We start from the raw sequence: 27,981 nt of genomic DNA, 5'->3' as shown, positions 1-27,981 counted from the left end.
CAATCACTATCAGCTGTTCTAGTTTCTCTCTCCTAAGTACATGTCCAAAGAAGTGTAATTGTCTCTCGGTGATCATTTGTAAAAATTGTTGCTTTCCTCAACTTCATTAGTTGTGTGTATTGTCCAATTAATCCTCCTCCGACATCTCAGAAACCACATCTCTCTTTCCTTTAATTTACTTTCCATTGTCTTGCATATATTACCTTTGCATTCATACAGTAATGTTGACCAGATGTAGCATTTTAGTAATCTCATTTTCCTTTTCATAGAAATGTTCTGATTTCTAAAGAGATCTGATGGTTAAAATTTGCTTTGCACGCTGTGCTTCCTGAAGTCTTGACCACTTTTCCTATCACATACCATTGACTACAAAGAACATAAATAATTTAGAAGTTGAATGTGTTTTTAATCGTAATACAAGTGATGATTTGTACTTTTGTGTGAAAACTGGCAATCTCAGAATGGTAACTTTTAAAAGTTTTTTTTAAAGCTTTTTGTTTTAAAAAAGAATTCCAGAAACGCTTTTAACAAAAAATAAATTTGACTTATTTAGCTGTCATAAATTAGTGACGGTGATAATTCCTTAAGATTCAGAGTTGATCATTCAGGACCCATATGCTAGTTGTGACACATTGATCCGACCCATAACTTCAAGAATACTAGCCATGGAATCGTTGGAGGAGCTGTGCGCAGTTGTTAACTGCTCCAGAGGGTAACCTAGCCTTGAATGTATAGCTTTTTCCAGAAGCATTGATGATTGTGTGTTGTTTTTCCTTCCTTCCTCCTAGACAAGCAGATGGTTGTGAGATTATTTTGAGCTCTGGAGCTTCGAGTATTGTGAATCATGCAATTCATGTTGTGTAGTGTCTGATTGTTTTCTGTGTATGAAATTCTACAGGTTCTGGAGCAAGCAAGCAGGAACCAGGGGAGCTGCCCAATGGGGAGCATAATGTAGGACAAGCTGATGGCACAGGTAAGGTTGCAACAGGAGCTGCAGGAATTCAGTTGAGAATCCTTGGTAAACCTGTGATTACTTTGCTTTGGAATTTGGATGTGATTTTCTTTGCCTAGATAAGCTTTTGTTTTAATGAAACAAAAATATATTTTTCTACCCGTTTTCCCCTGAGGGCTTTGATTCTCATCGGGATAAGATTTAACAGGTGCTACACCCTCTCCCAATTGGCCATTCTTAATGTGTAATTAAGCAATGAATGACTAGACTGTTTGTTTCACCTCCTGGTTATCACAGTTGAGTGTGCTGCTGTCCTCACCTGTTTCTACATGTGCACTTCCAGCTAAGGTTTCTCGATAATAGTTGGGCCCAAGAGCCTTCACTCTTTTTGCTCCCTCTAACCCAAGAGCTTTGTGGCTGTTTGCAGTGGTCCTACTGTTACTATGGCGAATTCTTACAATTCAGCATAGATTGATAATCAAATCTGGTAACTTCCTAATCTGTGTATCTCTATTACAAAGCTTTAATCAGTAGAACAATTGAACATGCTCAAGGATATTCTTTGGAAGTGTACCTAAAGAACGACTTTGCAGAGCAGATTAAAACTTTTCAATGCCAAATGATGTATATGTGTAAAATTTTTAATATGTACATTTCCCAAGCCCTTTATTTTCAAATTCTGCTCTTAAATAAAATGGGAAACTTGAGACTGAAATAGATCACCACCACACTGTGCTAATAGTTTCATAATGATCGCTACATTTAATTGGGGATGGAGAAGGCAATAGTATGGCAGTGTACCAGTTATGACAGGAGCAAAAAAAAAAGATTGAGTTGATGTTCCTCCATCTGATAATTTGAATAAGAACATATGAAAATGATGGACATGAGAAACCAAATGGCCCATCTAGTCTGTTCCATATGTTTGTGATGTCTTGTGCATCACGATACAGACATTTTCTACTCACTTGGAGCAATGCAATCTAGTGGGAAAGGTTTTGACCAATAGTGAGGTGGGTGGGTGCATGGGAGAGAAATCATGAAAATGCCTCTTAAGCACCTTCAGGTGATTGAAACAAGCCCATCATTTTACAGGGCATTTAGCTTTTATAGAAGGCACCTTTGCCCCCACTAGAAACAGCTCCATCTCTTTCTTGAAGGAATTCATCAGATTAATGTTGACCACACGAGCTGGCAAGCTGTTCCACAGATGAACTGTGTCTTGGGGGAAAATGGCAAACTTCTAAAATCTGACCTGGTTCTGCCCTTTCATCATATATAAGTATCATCCTTGGTCCTTCCTAATTTATCCAGTTGAAATAATTTGTCCAAAGAACCACAATCTATTCTCTTCAATTTGTAAACTGAGTCTAAGCTTTACCAAAGTATAGAGACTCTATCCTTCAAGTCTCAGATGTTTTGAACCTGGAATTCACCTCGTACCCTTCCACTACAACCTTTTGAATGCATCAGTATCCCTTACCATATGACGAGACCGAAATTGGGCACCATATTCTGAGGTCTAACTGAAGTCTTATACGTATCAAAATCATATATGCTTTGCTTTGTAGTGAACCATAAAATGACAATGAAAGCTGTTGGATTGTCTCAAGAAAACTGGTTTACTAATGTCCTTCAGGATGGGAGCTTGCCATCCCTCCCTTGGTCTTTGTGACTCTAATCTCTCACTATATGGTTGATGCACAATGCCTTCTGAAGTAACCTAGCTCACTGCTTAGGTGTAAAATCAATTGTCTTGTGTTTCAACCATCGCCTTAGAGTCAGTCACGGTTCATTATGGCACAGGAGCAGCCATTTGGCATAGAGTCCATGCCAGCTCTCTAGAGCAGTCCAGTTGGCCCCATTCCACTGCTCTATCCCAGTAGCCCTGAAGTTTATTTCTCTCAAGTGCCCTGCCAATTCCTTTTGAAATCGTTGATCTACCTCCACCACTCTTGTTGGTGGATAGTTTTCAGGCCATAGCGCTTGCTGTGTTTAAAAATAAAAATCTTCCTTGCACCCCCCTGCATATCTTGTCTAAACCTTTAAATCTATGGCCCCACCCTTGTTCAATCAGCTAATTGGAACAGCTTTTCTTTATCTACTTTATCTGAGCTTGTCATAATCTTGTATACTTCTATCAAATCTGCTGTCAATTTCCTTCGTTCCAAGGAGGACAACCCTAGCTTCTCCAACCTAAGCTTGTAGCTAAAATTCCTCATTCCTGGGATGGGCAGGTGAGACATGTTGGTTGCAATTCTTGCACCCTGTGGGAACTTGAGAACAGAAGTGTTCTCTTGGATCTCCGCGGCTTGAGCTTAGAAATCCCGAAATTGAGGGCAGCTGAGTCATTGCGGAACTTCGAGGAGGATGAGAGTTCCTGAATTGTACATTCCAGGTGGAGGTCACCACACAGGCAGAGTGTGTTCTGGATAGTAGATGGGTGGCCATCCAGAAGAGTAAGAAGAGGCAGGAGGGCGTTGCATGAATTTTCAGGGTATGTGCCACTCAAACTGGTACTCAGCATTTTATGGGGAGACAGTGGCATGGTAGTGAAGTCACTGGACTAGTGATCCACAGGCCTAGAAAAATTCTCTGGGGACATGAGTTCAAATTCCACCATGGTAGCTGGTGGAATTTAAATTCACATTGATTTGTTTTTAAAAATCTGGAATTGAAAGCTAGTCTCGGTAATGGTGACCATGAAACTATCATCGATTGGTGTAAAGACCCAACTGGTCGACTAATATCCTGTAGGGAAGGAAATATGCCATCTTTACCTCTGGCCTACATGTGACTCCAGATCCACTACAATGTGGTTGACCCTTAACTGCTCCCTGAAGTGGCTTAGCAAGCCACTCAATTCAGCTCAAATTGGCCTTGCCAATGATGCCCACAGCCAATAAAGAATAAAAAAAAAAGCATTGGAGACTGCTGGAAGTGACAACATCTTGAAGGATTGCAATCTAGACAATGATACCAATGGGCAAAGAATAGAATTGCATCCAATATAGGTGATTTGATAGCCAAGAGGATAGACAAGATGTTTTTGTCATCGCGAGCCCCACATGGTATGTTGCTTTCCTGGTGCTTGGGTAAACTATATCATGGAGAGGTCGCAGAATAATCTGCGGGGGTGATGGAATGAGCCAGAAGTTGTGGTACACTTCTATCAACAACGTAGAGATGACAGGTATTGAGGTCCTATCGTTAGAATTTGAGGAGCTAGGGAGAAAGTTTAAAAAGTAAGACTTCCAAGGTAGCAATCGCTGAATTACTACCTGTGCCACATGCACACAAGAATAAAAATAGGGAGGATCAATGTGTGGCTTGAGGTATGGTGCAGGAAGGAGGGAGGAAACAGGCTGCCTATAAGGGTGATTGTAGTGGAGACTATCAATGATGTCAAAAGGAAATTGGAAGGGCATTTGAGAGAAATAAACTTGCAGGGCTACGGGGATAAAGTGGGGAAATGGGTCCTACTGGATTGCTCTTCAGAGAGCCAGCAAGGATTCATTAGACCAAAGGCCTGCTGTGTTGTGATGACTCTGACTCATCATGATCAAAAAAATATTTTTCCTCTTTTAAAATCCAGTTAATACCTTGTTTAAACTATTGATTTTAATTGCTGCCTCCATACCTACTCTAATACTCAACTATCGCAGTCAGTCTCGCTCTGCCCTCACCCTTGCAATGGGCAATGAATGCCAGATTGTCAGAATTTTTTTTCGTTCTCTTTTGTGCCTGGCAGCACTTGAGGCAACCCATTTTTTCCATTGCTTTTACATTCAGCAGATTTATTTTTGTAAAATCTGCTCTGTGGGTAGACTATTAACTTGACTGTCGACCCTCTATCAAGAGGATCACCTGGATACAATGGGAGGTTACCACCCTGCTCCACTGTGAGGTGGGTACCCTGCTGGAGAGAAGGGGGCTGGAACTCCCTTCTCTGCTCGCTGTTGTGATGCCAGAGTTACACAAGTCCCAGATTTTCTTTTTTTAAAATGGATGATGAGACAGTGGAATAATTACTGGAACACTCAACCGTGACAAACAGATTGGCCAGATGGGAGACAAACTTAGCTTTATTGAGCAGGAAGCATTTGCTGCATGGCTGCATTATGAGCTTTGGTAAATTGCATTACAGTAGTTTATTTTCGTGAGTGCTGCCTGCTCCATGCATCATGATTTAGCAGCTTTCTGGAGTGCAAAGTGGGGCTGGAGAATGGAATTCAACTTCATAATGGAATCTTGTATGCTTAGGTGAGGGAAATTATCGATCATGCATCTCATTACTTTTTCTCTATGCTTGATGTTAATCACAGAATCACAGTGCAGAAGAGGTCCTTTGGCCCATTGAGTCTGCACCGACACTTGAGAAACACCCGACCTAACTACCTAATCCCATTTACTAGCACTTGGCCCATAGCCTTGAATGTTATGACGTGCCAAGTGCTCATCCAGGTACTTTTTAAAGGATGTGAGTCAATCTGCCTCCACCACCCTCCCAGGCAGCGCATTCCAGACCGTCACCACCCTCTGGGTAAAAAGTTTTTCCTCACACCCCCCTCTAAACCTCCTGCCCCTCACCTTGAACTTGTGTCCTCTCGTGACTGACCCTTCAACTAAGGGGAACAACTGCTCTCTATCCACCCTGTCCATGCCCCTCATAATCTTGTACACCTCGATCAGGCCACCCTTCAGTCTTCCCTGCTCCAACGAAAACAACCCAAGTTTATCCAACCTCTCTTCATAACTTAAATGTTTCATCCCAGGCAACATCCTGGTGAATCTCCTCTGCACCCCCTCCAGTGCAATAACGTGGCGAACAGAACTGCACCAGTACTCCAGCTGTGGCCTCACTAAGGTTCTATACAACTCCAACATGACCTCCCTACTTTTGTAATCTATGCCTCGATTGATAGAGGCAAGTGTCCCAAAACTTTTTCACCATCCCCACTAACATGCCCCTCCGCCTTCAGAGATCTATGGACACACACGCCAAGGTCCCTTTGTTCCTCAGAACTTCCTAGTGTCATGCCGTTCATTGAATACTTCCTTGTCAAATTACTCCTTCCAAAGTATATCACCTCTCACTTTTCAGGGTTAATTCCATCTGCCACTTATCTGCCCATTCGACCATCCCATCTATATCTTCCTGTAGACCAAGACACTCAACCTCACTGTTAACCACCCGGCCAATCTTTGTGTCATCCGCAAGCTTATTAATCCTACCCCCTACATAGTCACCTATGTTGTTTATATAAATGATGAATAATAGGGGACCCAGCACAGATCCCTGTGGTACGCCACTGGCTTCCAGTCACTAAAGCAGCCTTCTGTCACCACCCTCTGTCTCCTACAACTAAGCCAATTTTGAATCCACCTTATCAAATTACCCTGTATCCCATGTGCCTTTGCCTTCTTTATAAGTCTCCCATTTGGACCTTGTCAAAGGCTTTGCTGAAATCCATATAAACGACATCAACTGCACTACCCTCATCTACATACCTGGTCACCTCCTCAAAAAATTCAACCAAATTTGTTATGCATGACCTCCCTCTGACAAAGCCATGCTGACTATCCCTGATCAAACCTTGCCTCTCCAAGTGGAGATAGATTCTCTCCTTCAGAATTTTCTCCAATAGTTTCCTTACCACTGATGTGAGACTCACTGGCCTGTAGTCCCCTGACTTATCTCTACAACCCTTCTTAAATAGCGGAACCACATTAGCTGTTCTCCAGTCCTCTGGCACCTGCCCGTGGCCAGAGAGGGATTAAAGGTTTGTTTCAGAGCCCCTGCAATCTCCACCCTTGCCTCCCTCAGCAGTCTTGGACACAAATCATCCGGAACTGGAGATTTGTCCACTTTTAAGCCTGTCAACACCTCCAATACCTTGTCACTCCCTATATCAATTTGCTCAAGAACCTCGTAGTCCCTCTCCCCGAGTTCCATACCTTCATCCTCATTCTCTTGGGTGAAGACGGATGTGGAAGTATTCGTTCAACGCTCTACCGATGCCCTCTGGCTTCACCAATAGATTGCCCCTGCGGTCCCTAATGGGCCCTACTCTTTCCCTGGTTATCCTCTTCCCATTGATATATTTAGAGAATATCTTGGGATTTTCCCTACTTTTACCAGCCAAAGCTTCCTCATATCCCCTCTTTGCTCTCCAAATTGCTTTCTTAAGCTCCACCCTGCACTTTTTGTACTCCACTAATGCCTCCACTGAATTGCTCCCCTTGTACCTGCTAAAAGCCTCTCTTTTCCTTCTCATCGTATCCTGAATATCTCTGGTCATCCATGGTTCTCTGGGCTTGTTACTCCTTCTTATCACCCTAGAGGGAACATGTTGAGCCTGTACCCTCCCCATTTCCTTTTTGAATGCCCCCACTGCTCTTTTGTAGATTTCCCCACAAGTAGCTGTTCCCAGTCTACCTTGGCCAGATGCTGCCTTATTTTACTAAACTCTGCTCTCCCCCAATCCAAAACATTTTTTTGCAGCTTGCCAATTCTTTGTCCACAACAAGCTTAAATTGTACCATGCTGTGGTCGCTATCAGTAAAATGCTCCCCCACCGCCACCTCAGCCACCTTGTCCGGCGTCATTCCCCAGAATTAGGTCCAGCACTGCACCGTCCCTTGTTGGACCCACTACATATTGACCTAAAAAGTTCCCCTGTACACATTTCAAGAAATCCACTCCATCCAAGCCCTTAGCACTGTCTATCTCAATTAATGTCGGGGAAGCTGAAATCACCTAATATAATTAACCTATTGTTATTGTTTCTACACACCTCCGTGAATTGTGCACATATTTGCTCCTCAATTTCCCGCTGACTATCTGGGGGTCTATAATAAACACCTAACAATGTGGCTGCCCCTTTTCTATTCCTAAGCTCTACCTACAAAGCTTCATTCGATGCCCCATCCAAGATATCATCTCTCCTTACTGCAATAACTGACTCCTTAACTAATAATGCAATGCCTCCTTCTCTTTTACCCCCTCCCCTGTCTCACCTCAAGATTCTATATCCCAGAATGTTGAGCTGCCAATCCTGCCCCTCCCTCAACCACGTCTCTGGCTACTATATCACAATTCCACGTGTCAATCCTCACCCTTAACTCATCTGTTTTACCTGTAATACTCCTGGCATTAAAGTAGAGGCCATCCAGCCTTGCCTTACTCCCCTGAAACTTAATGCAGCTGTAGTCCCTCTGACATAATTGTTTTACTGTATTATGATGTGTCCCTATTCTGCTAACATTCTGTGTCCCCTCCCTCTGCTGAATTAGTATAATCTCCTCCCAACAGCACAACAAACCCACCCGCAAGGATGTTAGTTCCACTCTGGTTCACGGGTAGACCGTCCTGCTTGTACAGGTCCCACCTTCCCCAGAAACGGTCCCAGTGATCCAGGATTCTCAAACCCTCCCTCCTGTACCAACTCTTTAGCCACGTATTCATCTGCGCTATTCTCCCATTTCTGTGCTCGCTAGCATGTGGCACCGGAAGTAACCCAGAGATTACAACCCGAGAGGTCCTGCTTTTCAGTCTGCTGCCTAACTCCCTGAATTCTTGATGCAAGACCTCATCCCTCTTTCTTCCCATGTCATTGGTACCAACATGTACCATGACCTCTGCCTTATCACCCTCCCCCTTCAGGATGCCCTGAAGCCGTTCTAATGCTGACTATTTGCAGCTATTTCACATTTATCATAATCTAGAATATATCATTAGGTCTGACAGCATTTGTGGAGAGAGAAACAAAGTTAAAGTTTTGAGTCTGTATGACCCAGCTCTGAAGAAGGGTCGTACAGACTCAACGTTAACTCTGTTTCTCGCTCCAAAAATGCTGTCAGACCTGAGTTTTTCCAGCATTTTCCGTTTTTTTATTTCAGATTTTCAGCATCTGCATTATTTTGCTTTTATCTAGAATATATCATGCTCATGCAACCTGTCATTCAATTATGTGATACATAATTGGTGAAGGGGTGGGCAGAGGAATTAAACAAATATTTTTCTCCTTGTTTTATTTGCTGGTGCAAATAGTTAAGGCAGCTGAGTTAGTATGCTTAGCAAATGAACTCCACTGCAGCAAACCTTAAAGGATTTGGAGAGGGTTGGGGGAGGGTGCTAAGTTACTAATTTGGAGCTCTGCCTTTCATATTTAAACATGCGTTTGTTGACAAAGTAGAGCTTAAATTCCTTATTTAACAAAAAAAAATCCTACTTTATAGTTCTGTTTGGGTGTTTATGACCTGGTGGGTAAGTACATCTAAGTACTAAGTAATGCAGATCAAAAATTGTCTCTGCCTCTGGCATCCCTTCATCTATGAGAGATGATGGACACAGAGCAAACAAATCCATTTCCGATGGGTTGCCTTCAAATGGTGCACCTTTGTTGATGGCTGAATGGACCAGTCCTTCAGAGACAGGTTCTGCCACAAGTGCAGCACATCAATTTACCAAGTGTCATCATGGGTAGTTTTTAGCGTTGACTTCTGTTGCCTAGCCCTGGTCATTGTGGTGGTACATGCCAGTCCATGAGGTGCCACCATTTTCCTCTGTCATCAGCTAGTAACTCCCAGGTATGATAATTGATGTCTAGGGCTTTCATGTTACGCTTGCAAGCATCCTTGAAGTGGAGCTTTGGGCATCCTGCTGGTCATCTGGCTGCAGCTACCTTACTATATAGAAAGCCCTCAAGTATATGACCTGTCTTCCGTCCTGCAGATTTGCCTGAGCCAAAGAAGTCGCCTCTGAGCACCTAACAAACCCAGGAGCTATGACTTTGAGAGGACTTCTGTATTTGTTATTTTGTTATGCCAGGCTATACCCATAATGCGTTGCAGACAGCAAAGATGGAAACTGTTGAGTTTCTATTCTTGATAGCTGTAAGTCATCCACATTTCATAGCCATACAGCATGCTGTTGAGAACAAAGGCCTTTTAAACATCAGCTTGGTCCTAAGGGTCAACTTGATGTTATTCCATGTGCATTTTGTAAGTTGGCCAAATAAGGCTGCTGCTTTCCCTACGTGTGTATTAAATTCTGCATCAAGGAACAGATTGCCAGTCACCGTGGACCTGAGGTAGCAGTATTTGCCAACCACTTCCAGTGGGGTGTTATTTAGTGTGATTGGAGTGGAGATGCAAGACCTTGTACCATGACCACCATTTGCTTGATACATATAGTCAGGGAGAACAAGTTACAGCCATGGGCGAAACAGCCCATTAGTCTTCATAGCAGAGTTTTGTGTGGGCGATAGTGCAGCATCAGCATTGTGAAGTTCTCTGATCATGATGCAATGTGTTTTTGTCTTTGCTTTCATCTTCCCTCTGTCCCCCTGCCGTCTTCTCTCTGGCCCCGCTCCTCGCTGTCTTCTCTTTGGCGCCCCCTGCCCATAGTTATTTAGGGTGGGTGGGGCAGGTTACTGTTTGGCTGTGCCCTTCAAAGGTGTTTGTTTGCACATTGTGGAGGCTATGGCATGGTAAATCTATTCTATTTACAGAAATTAATTTTGAATTACGATCCTTCAGGATGTGCTATGGTTAGAGTCTGGACAGCAATGCAGCCTCTAATAGCATTTGGTAGTCACTGTTTATAATTTGGTAATGAGACCAAGTGTCAATTTGGCCCACTAGCACTTGTAATCTGTTTTGCTTATAGATGCTTACATTCTAATGATTTTACTTGAGTCTAGCTTTTTGGAAACTTGACTTACCTAATAATTAATGTAATGTAAATTTAAAGCATGCCACCCTCCCACAACATGTTCTATACTAATACAAATAAGTGCTGATTTGTTGGTTCTCCTTCCCCTATTGTTTAGTAATGACAGTCGCCTGTTATGATTTTTGTAAAGTTGCTATTTTTGTGCTAACCTGTTGAGGACACTTCATAGTTGCAAGTTGGCTACCGATAAGAAATATTCCCCACTTTAGCTTCATGGACAAAATCTTACACGTCATACCTTCTTTCCTCCCTCCCCCATCAAGTTCTATTGCAGGTTTTACGGTTTTACAGCCTCTATTATCCCGGCTGAAGTCCACACTGATGACTCCCTTGAATGTTGAACATTGCGATATCAGTCCTAAATTTGACCCCCTTTAGAAAAATGTAACTTGGTTGCTAGCAACGTTTTGTAACTTTTTAAATTTGTAGGAACAGTTGCAAAGAGGAGGAGATGTAAAAGGCAGGAGCTGACGGTCTTTGTATCAATGATTGCGAGTCCATCAAATGGCAGTCTGACGTGTCTTAATCCTGGTAATGTGAATGCAGATAGACCACAGCCAAATCATATCGCTGAAACTTGTGGAATTTTCTTTGTTTTAAAGCAGGCTTTAATTTTTCTTTGCGGAGTTGCTGTGCATCTCGGGATTCAATTTGCTGCTAACACCAGCTGTTGAATGGTGACAGATGGTAGTGAAATTTAGAAGACTAGCCCACCCCATGTGACAGTTGATTGGGTGGCAGTCAGACTGGAGTAGTAACAATCGAAATGAGACTTTTTGAAATATCTCTTTCCCCCAATATTATCAAAAAGGAGAAATGAAGACTATTGCTGAAAGGGAAAGTCTTCATTAAATGATCTTCCCTCCTCTCCTTTCCTTTCTGAATATATTTCTATTAGTACTAGCAGTGAAGGGAATGGAGAAATTTGACTCTAAAGTTGTGGATATTATACAGTTGACACTGTAAATTGGTGCAGCATGCTGATTAATTGGATACTTATACCAATTTGCTCCTCGCATCAAAATTTAGCTTTAAACTACATACTTTGATTCTCAATTTAATCCATTTTGTGTAAATCAGGTAGTGGTTGTTTGTCTTGGCATTAACTGTTGCTGTGCAGACTTTTTGTTTGCATCTGAAATGCTGGAAGTTTATCCTAAAATTTGGTACTTGCTGGATTATCGAGGGAAGAGTGTTGTCATAAGTGGAGACTTTTTGCAGAAGTGCCCAAGCAAATATTAAACATTAAAGCCTAATCTTTCCACCGAGGAGCTTGTGATTAGAAACTCATCTTTGCTCCGTAACTTAAATGGGAAATGGCTAATAAGGTTGTTGAATTATTTGGTATTAGAAGTTTGGTGCCTAATGTCTGGTTTCTTGTTTTTAAACATACTATAACCAAATAATTGGCTCTCTGTCCTTGCTATTGAGTGTTCCCTGTGTTTGACCAAGACAGCAACAAAAGTTTCTCTTCCCCTTGCCCATCTTCTCTCAAGGTATTGACTCTAGGTACAGTTGCGTGTGTGCTGGCAGGCATCCAATATCTTGCCTTAGTAGCCATTATATGTGACTATATATGTAACTCATATGGCTGGGATATTTTATTTGAGAGAGAATTGCCTTGGACAGCAGAAGTTGCTGGGTGGTGATGGTGGAATCTTGCCTCGCTTTTTCCATCCTTCCTTTATATCCTACCTTCCACTTTCGTCTCCAAGTTCAGGGTGTTGTAAATTGACTCTTTGGCTGTGATCATTATGTTTGAACAAAACTTAGGGGCTGAACCTTAGATTGTCCTGGCATACATGATTTATTTCAAGACTAAGTGGTGGAGTTGTCCCCAGGACAACCCAGGTCAAAGTATCAAATTTAAGAGACTTGGACTCGATTTAAAAAGTTGTTTTCATGATTTGGAGCTGGCTGGGCTGAGATGGTACATCACTGTACGTTTGTTTTGATCTGGTTGCTTGAATCCTTCTGAGTAGGGTTCATTTACCCTGTTTTCATGGCAGATGTTAATGTGTTCAGGTCTTCCATTTACTAACTGAGTAGTAAATAACATTGCGTATGCTGGACAAATTTATTGAGCCTGGAAGTGCTAGTTATGTGTAGTTTAATTTATACAAATATTGTATTTTTGTGACTTATTCTGTCTTTATAAACAAACTGATGTTTGTATATCCAATTTAGTTTTATTCTTATTGCCATTTATTCTAATATACTCAGTTTTTTTGGTTCCCCCTTCCCATTTAGAATGTGGTATAGTGTATTCTGAATTTTTTTTGGCTTGCATAAATTCACTTTGGTATAGATTCACGTGGCAGAAGGAATGGGCTTGATGACCTGAATAGACTTTGCTGTCATGGCTCAGTTGATTGCAACTCGCCTTTTGCATCATTGTGGTTTCAAGCCTTCAACATATAATTTAGTGTTGGCTTGTCAATGCAGAACTGAGGGAGTGCTGAATTGTTAGTGGTGCCATCTTGCAGATGAAGTGTTTGTCATAGGATTAACATCCACTTGAACCAACAGAGGAATCAGGAGTTCCCCTGTTGAACTTGCCAACATCACCAAAAACAGTCATCTCATTACTGTTTCTGGGATGTTTCTGTATGCAAAATGACTGCATATCACAACTGCACAGTAATTTGCTGTATGAAGGGCTTCAATGATTGAGAGATGAGGGGCAGTATTAGTGCAAGTTACATTTTTGTAAAGTACCTTTGTTCATATTAAGCTCAGCCCCCGAGGCAGCTGATATAACTGTACACATTCTGTGTATCCTTTTTCCCATGGGGGTTGTGTATCCAGACCTCTTGCCACTCTTGAATTGCCTGCTGAGCAGTGCAAGAAGCAACTGAGTGACTTCCTTTCTGCTGCTTGAATGGCACTCCAGGTATGCTGAACTTACCCTGAGGTCAAACATGGATGTGCATAAGTATGGTTGCGCCAACTCCTTCCATACCCTAATGCAACTCTAACCCCATTACGCATCCTAGCAAACCTCTAATTATGGAGCAAAATTGTGAGTACTATGCCCTTTATTACAACTCTGACAGTGTTAGACTCGCCTTTAAGAAAGTATATGTTAAATAAATGCATTGTGTGATATGGTGTTAAGAGTCTGTGCCAAGTTAATTGACTTGCATTTGGGAGTAAGAATATACCACTTAGTCTCTGCCTGTATTAGAGGGTGGTAGGGAATGGTGAAAAGCAACTAGTGTCCTTGGGACAAAGTGACACTAGTGCAAATAAGGAAAAGCTAAATTTAGGACTTTGATCATTGTGTGTGTAAAGAATTTTCTGATGCATGGTATGGAATGGAAATGGAACATACTTAGAAGCAGTACCTGTGCTGAACATGAAAACCCCGTGATTGTGTTTAGAAACAGTTGGTGCTGCAATAGCGGGGCTTTAAAAGTCTTTCTGGATGGGTGAATTAAGATGGGCTGAAAGGTTGAGTGGGTTTGGCTGTGGCACTTCCTCACAGTGACATAGGTTAGTGCCCACTACCCTGGCATATCTAAATGGAATGTAATTTGTAAAGTATGGAGGGCTGCTGTACCCTAGCAGCAGTCATCCCCTTCGGCAGGGGATGACAAATGTGTGCATCTTTTCTTCAAAGAGCAGTGAATGGTGAGTCATATCCAGTATTTATATAGCCCATAACTCGAGGATGATATAACAGACTTTGCAGACAACAGTAATTCAGGCATCTGAACGAATCAAGTAGAGTTGAATCACTGGTTTTTAAAATACAGCAAACAAAATTAAATTTAAATTCAATCCAAATGGGCTATAGTAATGTATTAAGCAATTTGGCACTAGAAGGTAAATATTCCAGCTCATTTTATATTCCGAGGCATCCTATCCAATGATTGTATAATGTAAAAGTTGGGGTTTGTATAGAAGAGAAAATATTTGCCTTACAGGTAAAGTCACACTGTCTGAGCCATACAGTCCACAAAGCTCGATTTACCAGTATGTGTTGAATTGGTAAAGGCAGAAGACTGGCATTTGGTTTTTGTCCTTTTGGTGAGAGAGGAGTAAGACATTGGCTAGCTGGAAGTGCATTGTGTGAATCCTGGATTAAGATCAGTGATTTTCACAGTTGCGAGCCTGTGGAGGCGTGCACATGAATATTGGGCAATTGGGTGAACTACCAAATGGCAACTACTGCCCATAGAATTGAGGCTTCAGGGAGGAGGGAGAACATTGGGGAACATTGTGGTTTAGATGGTTTGTGATCTAACATTTTCTAGACAACTTGTCTGTTTAAAATATCTGCTTCCTACTTCTTTACACTAACTTCCTGTGCTTTTTTTGCTTCCTTTCTCCTTTCCCTATCTTTCTCCTCCCTTACCTCCAACTATTGGTATCTAGCAGCGTAGAATGGAGCTTTTTATCACTCGGGCCACTCTGCACCACACACGAGCAGCTCCAGTGATTAAATATTTGCACAACTCGACTCTACAGCTCAAAGTATCATCTTGAGAAGGTTTTTGTCAATTATTTCCAGTTTCAGTTTTGACGAGCATCAAAGATCCAAAGACCATCTTTACATTTTTGGCTGGTTCAGCTTTATTTTCATAATCCTTTGGAATCTGGCAGATTGGTGTAGTTAATTGTGGGTCTAGAGTTTGGTGGTGATGATTAAAAAAATAAAAATCATGTATAAATTTAATCAGACTTTACCTATGTAACAATTATTTAAAAAAAGAGCTCATTGGATAGTTTGCCCAACCACTGGTAATCTTTATAGCTTTTATTGTTAGGGCTGTAACTTCATTTGTGTACCTGGAGAGGGATGGGATTGAATCTGCTTGTATTTTATACCACAGTTTTGATCTTTTGGACTCTGATGGAATGCTGACAGTGCTGGAAAAAGGAATGTTGGGTTGAGGAATGGAGCTTCTAAATAAATCTTAGTTAATCCAAAAGCACTAAAGTGCCAAATGTTTATTTTGCTTTAGCATTAATCTAAAAGGCTATCGATACTGCGATGGCTGATTTGCAATGACTGAAGTAGTCCAAATGTTAGTTTTTATATGGATTTCAATTTTTTTTTTAACCTGTACTTTGGGAATAGCATCCTGCGATTTCTTTTGCTGGGCTTTACTCTTAGACCCCTGACAGCCAGTGGCCTAGAAAACCTGTTTTTTTTCAGCACTTCAACTGTATTTACAAATTTAAACCTTTTATTCCATGGCTGGTTTAAAAAAAGAACTGGAATGGGAGGAAAAAACATATAAATACACAATTGGCTATCTCTAATTAATCTATGTCCTGTTTTAAGAATATTCACAGAACAGTAGGATTTTGACCCTAGCAAAGATTGTGATTGGAAAGCACAGCAGTTGTGAATGCTGTTAATATATTCAAGGTGTTGCCCTATATGTATTTCATGCCCATGCATAGAAATCTTAAGATTTGGGTAGTCTCAATCAGTGGCTCGAGAGAGGAGTTAGTCTGTGAACCCTATCTTTCTTGCTTTTCCTCCTTCATGTAGAAATGCTTAGAAGTTGAGACATCAACTCTGCTTCTGACTGCTTCACTCCCCAGGTTGTATGGAATCGTGGCCCTAAAAACAATCTTCTGGCCTTGGTCATCCCTGACTTGATAACACAATCACATAAATAAAACACAATCATATAAATAACCCTAGTGGTTTAGTGTAGGCTTGTGAATGCAGGCCTTGCATTTAACTTCCAATCAGTTCTTTGCAGTTAATTCTTAAAAACAAAATATTTATCGATGCACTACAAGAGTATTTATGCTCTGAGCATTGAAGTATTGGTTCTATATTTCTGGGGGAGTGGAGGTGGGAGGTGGTTAAAACCTGGCCTGCCTGTGGCTGCCTAAAAGTTTTGATGTTGCAACTTAATGTAACATTTCATTACTGTGCCAAGGGCTTGGATGCTTAGTGACGGACAGGCCTGTTGCTGGAAGCCAAGATTTGGCTATTCAAGAAGTTTCCATTGTAAACTAAAAGTTTCTAAGGTACTCCTAGCTGTTCATTTTTAAGACTCCTGGTCTCATTGATGCCAAATACACAAATCTTATCACTAGTGCTTGTGTCATTTCCCTGCCTTTTCCCCTCTTGATGTAACTGTGCAGTCACTTTTCAATTTTAATGTCACTTATTGGGGGGGTGGGGGGGGGGACTCAGTGCTCAAAGGTTTTTAATGCACATCTATATATAAATTGTTGATGATTTGGTTGAAGTTTCTTTCCAGATGCACATTCTTTACATCTTCTATATTTTAACTTATTTTGTAAGGACTTTAATTTCAGCTACAGTTGCTTGTGACTGTACAAGGTTTTGTGACTGCTTCTCCAGGGGCCTAGTTGATCTTGGCTGATATAGCACTTGTTCTACAGTTGTCCTCCGTGCTCCTGGGCTAGGGAGAGAAAAATCAATCATGGATTCAGCTTCTGATTGCTATGCAGTCACCCTTGTTGGATCATGCATTTATGTCTATGTCAGAGTATATTGAGTGGCTGTAGTTTGTTCAAATTTGGATAGTTTTACTTATCTAGGATGCTTGGGTAAATTACCAAAGAACTTCTGGGCCTTGTCAAACCATAACTTGCCAAGTGCAACATCTTCTGGTGAAGAGGAAAGATGTTTGGCCAAAAAAAACAAACTTAGCAAATACTTTGAAAATCTGTAGGTGCCTGCCACTTGTGCTTCATTCTAAAGTTAACACAGGTGAAAGTACCCCTTTAAAAACCTTATCTGTTTCATTTTATTCTTCAGTGATTAAATTAACCCAATGCACATTGCTTCCTGAAATGACCATAAGACATAGGAGCAGAAATTAGGCCATTCAGCCCATTGAGTCTGCTCCGCCATTCAATCACTGCTGATAAGTTTTTCAACCCATTCTCCTGCCTTCTCCCCGTAACCTTTGATCCCCTTACCAATCAAGAACCTATCTATTTTGGTCTTAAATACGCTCAATGACCTGGCCTCCACAGCTTTCTGTGGCAATGAATTCCATAGATTCACCACTCTCTGGCTAAAGAAGTTTCTCCTCATCTCTGTTCTAAAAGGTCTTCCCTTTACTTTGAGGCTGTGCCCTCGGGTCCTAGTCTCTCCTACTAATGGAAACATCTTCCCCACATCCACTCTATCCAGGCCTTTCAGTATTCTGTAAGTTTGAATCAGATCCCCCCCATATCCTTCTAAACTCTATCGAGTATAGACTCAGAGTCCTCAAACGTTCCTCATACGTTAAGCCTTTCATTCCTGGGATCGTTCTCGTGAACCTCCTCTGGACCCTCTCCAGGGCCAGAACATCCTTCCTGAGATACGGGGCCCAAAATTGCTCTCAATATTCTAAATGTGGTCTGACCAGAGCCTTATAAAGCCTCAGCAGCACATCCCTGCTTTTATATTCTAGTCCTCTCGAAATAAATGCCAACATTGCATTTGCCTTCCTAACTACCGACTCAACCTGCAAGTTAACCTTAAGAGAATCCTGGACTAGGACTCCCAAGTCCCTTTGCACTCCAGATTTCTGAATTCTCTCCCCATTTAGAAAATAGTCTATGCCTCTATTCTTCCTACCAAAGTGCACGACCTCACACTTCCCCACATTGTATTCCATCTGCCACTTCTTTGCCCATTCTCCTAACCTGTCCAAATCCTTCTGCAGCCTCCCCGCCTCCTCAATACTACCTGTCCCTCCACCTATCTTTGTATCATCTGCAAACTTAGCCAGGATGCTCTCAGTTCTTTCATCTAGATCATTAATGTATAAAGTGAAAAGTTGTGGTCCCAGCACTGACCCCTGCGGAACTCCACTGGTCACCAGCCACCATCCTGAGAAGGACCCCCTTATCCCCACTCTCTGCCTCCTGCCAGACAGCCAATCTTCTATCCATGCTAGTACCTTGCCTCTAACACCATGGGCTCTTATCTTACTGAGCAGCCTCCTGTGCGGCACCTTGTCAAAGGCCTTCTGGAAGTCCAAGGAGATAACATCCATTGGCTCTCCTTTGTCTAAGCTACTCATTACCTCCTCAAAGAATTCTAACAGATTTGTCAGGCATGACCTCCCCTTGATGAAACCATGCTGACTTTGCCCTATTTTATCATGCACTTCCAAGTATTCTGAAATCTCATCCTTAATAATGGACTCTAAAATCTTACCAACGACTGAGGTCAGGCTAATCGGCCTGTAATTTCCCGTCTTTTGCCTCACTCCCTTCTTAAACAGGTGGGTTACATTAGCGATTTTCCAGTCCTCTGGGACCCTCCCTGACTCCAGTGATTCCTGAAAGATCGCCACTAACGCCTCCACTATCTCTTCAGCTATCTCCTTCAGAACTCTGGGGTGTAATCCATCTGGCCCAGGTGATTTATCCACCTTCAGACCTTTCACTTTTCCTAGCACCTTCTCCTTGGTAACGGGCACCACACACACCTCTGCCCCCCGACTCTCTTGAACTTTGGGGATGTTACTCGTGTCTTCCACCGTGAAGACTGATGCAAAGTACCTATTTAGTTCCTCCGCAATTTCTTTGTTCCCCACTACTACTTCTCCAGCGTCATTTTCCAGCGGCCCAATGTCCACTTTTGCTTCTCTCTTACCCTTTATATATCTTAAAAAAAAACGCTTGCAATCTTCTTTTATAATACTGGCTAGTTTACCCTCATATTTAATCTTCTCCCTCCTTATTTCTTTTTTAGTTGTCCTCTGTTGGTCTTTGTAGGCTTCCCAATCCCCTGGTTTCCCACTGCTCTTCGCCGCATTGTATGCTTTTCTCTTTAGCTTTTATGCTGTCCCTGACTTCCCTTGTCAGCCATGGTTGCCTCGTCCTCCCTTTAGTATGCTTCTTCTTCTTAGGGATGAATTTTTGCTGTGTCTCCCAAATTACTCCCAGAAACTCCTGCCATTGCTGTTCCACTGTCTTTCCTGCTAGGCTCATCTCCCAGTCATTTCTGGCCAGCTCCTCCCTCATGCCTCTGTAGTTGCCTTTATTCAACTGTAATACCGTTACATCTGATTCCAGCTTTTTCCTCTCAAATTGCAGGGTAAATTCTATCATATTATGGTCACTTCCTCCTAAGGGTTCCTTCACCTTAAGCTACCTTATTAAATCTGCCTCATTACACATCACTAAATCTAGAATTGCCTGTTCCCTAGTGGGCTCCACCACAAGCTGCTCCAAAAAGCCATCTCGTAGACATTCTACAAATTTCTTTTCTCGGGATCCACTACCAACCTGTTTTTCCCAGTCTACCTGCATATTGAAATCCCCCATGATCACTGTAACCTTGCCTTTCTTACACGCCTTTTCTATCTCCTGGTGTATCTTGTGCCCCACATCCTGACTACTGTTCGGAGGCCTGTACATAACTCCCATTATGGTTTTTTTTACCTTTGCGGTTCCTCAACTCTACCCACACAGATTCTACATCATCTGACCCTACGTCATTTCTTGCTATCGATTTAATTTCATTTCTTACTAACAAAGCAACACCACCCCCTCTGCCAGCCTGCCTATCTTTTCGATAGGATGTATATCCTTGGATATTTAGCTCCCAGTCCTGATCGCCTTGCAGCCATGTCTCCGTGATGCCCACCACATCATACCTGCCAATTTCAATCTGCACCACAAGCTCATTTACCTTATTCCGTATACTGCGTGCATTCAGATACAACACCTTCAGTCCTGTATTTCCCGTCTCCTTTCTCATTGTCGTCCCTTTATCTGATGTGCTTGAAGTTAGATTCCTAGCCCTTTCCAAACACTGTCCTATTTTGTGTTCTGGAGACTTTAATAGCCTCTCCTGGGCTCTACTTTCTTTTCAGTTTTTTCATAATTTTCCATGAAGTTGAATCCACCCCCCCACACACTAACCTGCTGCTTTGTTTCCCATTAGTCATACTTCTTTGAGTTTTACCCTTCGCTCCTACCCAGTTTCTAGTTTAAAGTCCTGTTGACCATCCTATTTACCCTTTTCACTGGAACATTGGTCCCAGATTGGTTCAGGTGGAGACCGTCCCAATGGTACAGATCCCTCATGTTCCAATACTGATGCCAGTGCCCCACGAAATGGAACCCCTCTTTCCCGCACCACTCCTTTAGCCACGTGTTTACTTCCCTTATTCTCGCATCCCTATGCCAATTTGCACGTTGCTTGGGTAGTAATCCAGAGATTATAACCCTTGAGGATCTATTCTTTAATTTAGTTCCTAGTTCCTGATAATCCCCAAACAGGTCCTCTTTCCTAGTCTTACCTATATTATTTGTCCTGACGTGGACCACAACAACTGGATCCTCCCCCTCCCTTTCCAATATCCTTTCAAGCCGGTCAGAGATGTCCCTCACCCTAGCACCGGGCAGGCAACGTACCATGCGGGACTCTCGATCCTGCTTACAAAGGATGCTATCAATTCCCTTAATTATAGAATCCCCTACAACTACCACTTGTCTTTTTGCTCCCCCCTCTTGACTGGCGTCCTGTGCCACGGTGCCGTGGTCAGCTGGCTCATCCTCCCTACAGCCCTGTTCCTCATCCACACATGGAGCAAGAACCTCGTACCTGTTGGACAAGGTCAAGAGCTGAGGCTCCTCTGTTCCTGAACACAGGCTCCCTCTACCTGCCTCACTTGCAGTCACACCCTGCTGACCCTGACCCTGACCACTGACCGAACTTAAGGTACTTAATCTACCGGGTGTGACCGCCTCCTGAAACAAAGGGTCCAGGTAACTCTCCCCCTCCCGGATGTGCCGCAGTGTCCGGAGCTCAGAGTCCAGCTCATCAATTCTGGGCCGGAGTTCCTCCAGCAACCAACACTTGCTGCAGATGTGGTCGCTGCGGTTCGCAATGGGATCTGCCAGCTCCCACATCATACAACTACAGCACATCACTTGCCCAGCCATCTCGACTTAGATAATTAATTTATTAATTAGCTTTGCAGTGTTTTTTTTTCAAATTTGGTGCAGATTTCCTACCAACCAATCAGGTCACAGCTTTCCTGTGATCTCACTTTTTTAGTTTTGGCTTTAGTTACCCTGTGCCCTGAGGTCACCGCTCTGGTGCTCCTCCCTCCGAGTCTGCTCCCTGGAGACAAGGCCGCGAAACCCCGAGGTAAGCTAGATCTATACTCACTGCTCCAGTGCTCCTCCCTCCGAGTCTGCTCCCAGGGTTTACTCACCAATCAGCTGCTTTTTCTTTAAAATCCACTTTCAGAAGAGTGTCCCTCGCAGGTCTGGTGCACTCCTGAAGGCACTGCCTCTTCCTCTTTTTTTTTAGGTTTGAGGAGGAGGGAAGGATGGAAACACTGCAGCAATGTAATGTTTGGGCTATTCCATTCTTTGACAGTGGGTCCTCCTCAATTCCCTCCTGAGTCGCGGTAACTTCTCCTAGAATGCTTCAGTCACTTCTCACCAGCGCCCTCTGTTGGATGCTCTTCCTCCTGTTGAGTGCAAGAGTCCTTCTCCTCGATTACCTCCTGAGTCGCAGTGGCTGCGGTGACTTCTCCCAGAATGCTTCAGTCACTTCTCAGCAGCGCCCTCTGTTGGGGCCAAACATACTGACATCCACTTTGCGGACAACACTTAATCCAGTCCAGTAAATTGTCCTGGTTTTGGAGTCAGTGTGTCATGCTCTTGTGATGCATGTGAATTTTACATTTTCTTATTTAGTCTACACACTGGGGGTGTGGTTTCCAGTCTTAAGATTGCTTTCCTTCTATTATAATTTGCCTAGATGTGTGAATTATAAAAGAAATTCACAACAGCAATTTGCTAGTACTGGTTTTAAAAATTCTTCCATTACCACCAGTCACAATTCTGTAAGTTGTCCTTGTGTATTGGCTGCACAACAAAAGAGGAATGAATGGAAAGATGGCTTTCCAAATGTCCTAATTTGTCAAGAAATTGATTAGTTTAGTTTTGACAGTTTAGATCTGTCCATATCCCTTTTTTTTAACTTTGGCTCTTGTCCTACTTAACTTTTCCAATATGTGGAAGAGGGAGGAGCCTCATCTCCATAGCAGTGCTAGTATATGAACACATGTTGAAGCAATGTTAAGTCAGTAGTTTTAAGTTTAATTTATGTTGCTTCGTGTCACTTTTCTGCATTCCCCCCCACACCACATTCCCGCACTCATCATTGATTTAATTGAAACTTTAGCTGTGCTGTTTGCTTCCTTTGTTTAACTCCTATTACGTCATTTAGTTGACTAACTAGGGATAATGGGAGCAGCGTTTTGAACTTCTATTGCCAAAGCATATTCATGATTTAGAACACTTCAAATGGGATGGATTCGCTATTGGAATATAAATTATGCTCCTCAATTGGAAGCAGTTTCAATTTTTCATTAAACCATAGGGTGGTGTGATGTAACTGGTTGAGACGCTGAACGCTAAGACACTCTCTTTTCTGGTCACTGACTCCAAATTCAGCACTAGATGCTCTAGATGTATATGTTGGACTCCACAGCAACTGGTTTCATCTAGGTAAATTGGTTTCTCCCCTTTCCCCTTGAAGTCTAGTCACTCTGCCCTGCTGCTAGCAAGAAGGTCTAATTAGTGTGACAAATTTGGATAGGCAGTTCTATTGTAAATTGTTCGCATTTCTAAAGGAAATGTAAAAATAGAGCAGAATATTTATTTTTAAAAAGAATAATGGAGACTGTTGTGTTTGTAAATTTTAGTACTTATCTTCAGCCCTCTGAATTTGCTTCCCTAAATACTGTACTTGATCTTGACTCCTCGAGTAAAAGCAATGCCAGGAGTCTTGCCTGTTGGCTGAAGAGAGTGATAGCCCGGCGTTGCCACCTTTTCGGGAAGGCCCAACAAATTAAGTAGCAATTACGTGCTTAACTGGGCAGTGGCGGACCTTTCCTGGGATCAAGGACCCTGTTGGTGGAAATCCTGCCCCCTGAGAGCTACTGGCCAAGCAGAGGCTGACAGCTGTGTGTGGCTTGGCAGTGCCAATGGGAGCATGGCTGCTGCTGGCAGTGTACCCACTCAGGCTCAGGATCGCCAAGGGACCTAGGTCACAGGCGAGTGATGGTGGAATGGGAGTTGTAGGGAGGAGAAGAGGGGGTTTGGCAGCCCCTTCACCTTCCCAATGCTGGGTCCCTTGACCAGGCACTGAGTACCTTTTGAATGAGGAATGCACTGTCCCCCACCCCACACCCCCAGAAGCCCACAAGCAATCCCAACAGGGTTTATTTTTCAGGCTCCCTAGATGCAAGTTCCCTGTGGCGGGATAAGGCCCTTAAGTGGTCTGGACTTAATCGGGTAAAGTGGCCTGGACTTAATTGGGGTAAAGACGGTGATGACCCTACATGTCACCCTTCTGCCTGAAAAAATGCCCCCCCCCCCCCCCCCCCCGCCTCCTTGTGGCATTGGGATATCTTTGGAGATTGACTAGCAGGCGAAGAAAAATACCTCCTTCCCCTTGCTACACCGGACCACCCCCCCACCCGCCTCCTGCATCCCCTATACACACCTCCAGAAATGCAGATTTTTTTTTAATACTAGCCTGCTTCATCAGTTAACCAGCTTGGCTTGTTTCAGAATTAGTTTGAAAGCTTCCTGGCCAGATTCCCTGGACTTAAAGATTGACGCTTTTTAAAAGAGAAAAAAAGTTGGCACTTTTTAATCTTAATACTTTTTTTTAAATCGGCATGAACCTGCTTTTAACTTGTGTAACTGATGTAACATTCAGCTTAATTGTGTGCTTGTTTTACATTGTAACCTGAGTTAATCTTGCCTTGTAGACCTCTAATTCTTAACACTTGGTGATGTGCGCAGTTTCTCATTTTCAATGTACTAATGACACTAATAAACATGCTTCACTAATAAGCCAAATACTTGTCAGCTGTCTCTCATTTCACATACCAGTGTTTGTATCTAATGTATGATATGTATATAATAGTTGAATCAATTTGCAATAAAAATTGCTGAATAGAGCTGAATAGAGTTATAATTTTAGAACTCTCAATACATGTATATGGACAGCACTGACTTAAATGTACAGCAACATAACATCATTCCTGCATTATTAGCATTACTATGTTGGATAGTGAAAGCACCTGAGAAAATGGAAATTGAACTTCAGTAGAAGTTGGGAGTAAGCTTTTCCTTACAGGCAAAGTTGAAAAGGTAGTGCTTGATTCAAACTTTCGAATGCAGAGGGAGAAGTAGTAATGTAGAGAGGTTTAGGGATGGAGTTCTGGAAAGAGCAGGATAGGCTTCACTATCAATAGTGGAAGAAAGGCGAGAGAGAGAAGAATGGAGTTGGAGCATTGGCTGGGACATGGGGGTAGAAGGGGGTTGTAAAAGTAAGGTGAGAAGAAGCTAGAGAGGATTTTTTAAGCAACATGTTACAGGTCAAGTATCCAATGAAAGTTGTGAAGGATAGGAATGTTGGATATAGAAGTGTGCAAAACTATGGCAGAAGAACTCGAGAGGCCATTTGTTAAAGCCAAAGTTTTCACAATCACCAGAATTGTTATGGCACAGAAGGAGGCCACTTGGCCCATCGTGTCTGCACTGGAAAGAATGTACAAGATACCGTTCCCTCTGAGGATTGAACTCGGCACTTTCCAATTGAACTCGGGACCTTCAGATTGAGACTGAGGCACTGCCTAATGTGCTGAAAAGGTGTTTCTTAGTTGTAAGGAACTAAACTGTGGAGGAGCAAAAAGATTTGGATGTTCAGATACATATCACTAAAATTTAGCGTACAAAAAATGATCTAAAAGGTTGCTGGAATGTTAGCCTTTATCTTGAGCGGGGGCTTGAATACAAAACATGATGATTTCTTAGTCAGACCCCACCTGGTGTTCAGATCCCACTGCAGCAGCTGGGGAATTTAAATTCAATAAATTAAATCTGGAATAGAAAGCTAGTATGAGTAGTAGTGATCATGTTGCACTTGTCTTTAAAAAAAAAATCTGATAGATTTCCTTCCCTAAAGGACATTAATACGTGACTTTACCAGGTCTAACCTATATATGAATCTAGCTCCTATGCAATGTAGTTGACTCTTAACTAACCTCTGAAATAGCCTAGAAAATTACCCAGTTATACCACAGCAATTTGATAAAGAATATAAATGGACACACCACCCATCATTAATCTAGACACCAGGCATGACAAAGACACATCCAGTCACCCCTGAAAACTCGTCCTCACTAATGTCTGGGCACATATACCGAAATTGGTAGAGCTATCCCACAGATTGATCATGCAATAACTTGGCATAGTCATTCATAGAATTATACCTTTTAGTCAACATCCCACACTTCTCTTACCATCCCAGAGTATGTCCTTTTTTCACCACAGGACCGACCCACCAGAGGTGGCAGCACAGTGGTATACAGGCAAGAGGGAATGATTGTAGAAGCCCTCAACTTTATTTCAGACCCCAGAAATTTCATAGTATAAGTCAACATGGATCATGAAACCTGATGACCACCTACCACCCCTCCCAAAACTGAATTAGTAGTCCTCCATGCTGAACACCGCTGAAAAGACGCACTGGGGTACCGACTGCGCAGAATGCACTAGGCATGCGGGCCCTGAGTGCTCATCACCATTACTGACTCAGCCAACTTCTGAAGGGCATATCTACCAGACTGGGCCTGCAGCATGGTGAGAACACCAACATGGGAAAAACCTATGCTACCTCTTCACACCAATCTACTTATCACAGATGTTCTGTCTGTCTATGAAAGTATTGGTAGGGGTAACGACTGCACAGTTTGGGTATGGGGATGGGACTTTGTCTCCACAGAGGCTACTCTCCATGTGTGTGGCATTACCACCATGCTAAATGGGATAGATTTGCAATTGATCCAGTAGCTCAACTGGGAATTCATGAGGTGCTGTGGGCCATTACCAGCAGAATTGTATTCCACCACAATCTTAAATTCATAGCCTGGCATATCCCTCACTCTACCACCCCCAAAATCCAAGAAATCAACCGTGGCTCAATGATGGCCGTAGAAAAAAATGCGAGAACTAGTGAAATGTCACATCAAACTATTTATGATCTATGGGCCGAATGTTTGTTCCTGAGTTGGAAGTGCCATTTTCGGACACTTCCTGGTTCAGGAGAAAGTGCCCCGGATTTTTGAATTTTGATCCTGGGGTGGGTGAATAGGAGTCTGGCCCACCAACCCTGGAAAGAGTTTGGCGGCAAGCACAAGGGCTGCCAGGTGCTAAGGCACCAAGGCCATGGGATTCCAATCCAGTTGCAAAACAGCCCTCTAGCCCGCACACCTCACGTCCTGTCACCCCTCCTCCACACACTCCCCAGGCAACTTGTGCCATGTCAGGCCCACTGATGCCCTCTATGCCAGCCTATGCCCCTCTATCCACCCCCATGGTCCCTCATACCCTCCATGCTAACCAATATCCCCACTCACCCCCATAGTCCTTTATAGCCTCTCTGCTAATTTAGTGCCAACTCATGCTAATCTATGCCCCTGTCCCACCACCATTTTCCCCTTACACCCTCCATGCTAACTCACCCAGTATCCACCATGAACAGACCTCAGGAGCCATGGTGAGATAAAATAAAGTTCTAGGTGTCTATTACAGACTTCGCTATATTGAAAAACACACTCTCATTGATAACAAATACCATCAATTACTTAATCCCTGATGAAAGCATATATCTGTGTTCATAGCCCCACAGCAAAGACAGCTAATCCCTTTATAGCCACTTGGAGCTGTCAATCAGACTGAACTTGCAGGCCTCCCACAGTGATGATGGGTTGTGGAAGCAATTAAGCAGCACTAATCCATAAGTCAGCAAAATAGTAAGCATCAATTTTTTTTTACTTTTCAACTGCAGGCTGGATGATGTTTTTCAAAAATTGAAAGGGCTTGGGGATTTAAATGACTTGACAGCTTGGTAGTTCCACAGGACTAATCCATTTTTTATGCACATTCATGTCTACTCTTAATAATCCTAAAGGGGTACCTGACCTCTCCAAATAACTTTGGCAGCTTTAGATCTTTTCCTCAAATGTCTAAAGCCCACAAACTGTGTTCTGGCAATCCTAATAACAAAAATTGGATCTGTTTGAAGGCAGCTGCACTTTGACGTGTTTTATGTGCACAGCTGCCAGGGTGAACTATGGATATGCAAAGTACGACTCACTCCGTTATCCCCTGCCCCGGTGAAAATGGTGGGTGATTTTTGGGAGTGGGATTTCTGAAATTGGGGCTGTGGTGTCATTTTGGCTAAGGCACAGAGCCTCTCCACCTTTGTGATAATTCGGGCCGAAATCAATGATTTGGATGAATG

The 27,981-nt window shown here is 42.8% G+C and overlaps 1 protein-coding gene across 8 annotated transcripts in view; it reads left to right on the top strand.

Moving 5' to 3' along the window:
• Positions 1 to 27,981, top strand: part of LOC144679900 (uncharacterized) — a 386,990-nt gene that overhangs the window by 106,301 nt on the left and 252,708 nt on the right. For all 8 annotated transcript variants that reach the window (XM_078540844.1, XM_078540842.1, XM_078540838.1 and 5 more), the window contains exon 3: positions 899 to 973. In XM_078540844.1, coding sequence (XP_078396970.1) covers positions 899 to 973 — 75 coding nt within the window. The remainder of the gene's footprint in view (positions 1 to 898; positions 974 to 27,981) is intronic.

This window comes from Cetorhinus maximus, chromosome 4, assembly GCF_964194155.1.
Source record: "Cetorhinus maximus chromosome 4, sCetMax3.hap1.1, whole genome shotgun sequence".
Classification (NCBI taxonomy): domain Eukaryota; kingdom Metazoa; phylum Chordata; class Chondrichthyes; order Lamniformes; family Cetorhinidae; genus Cetorhinus; species Cetorhinus maximus.
This window is presented reverse-complemented; position numbering and strand designations above follow the sequence as displayed.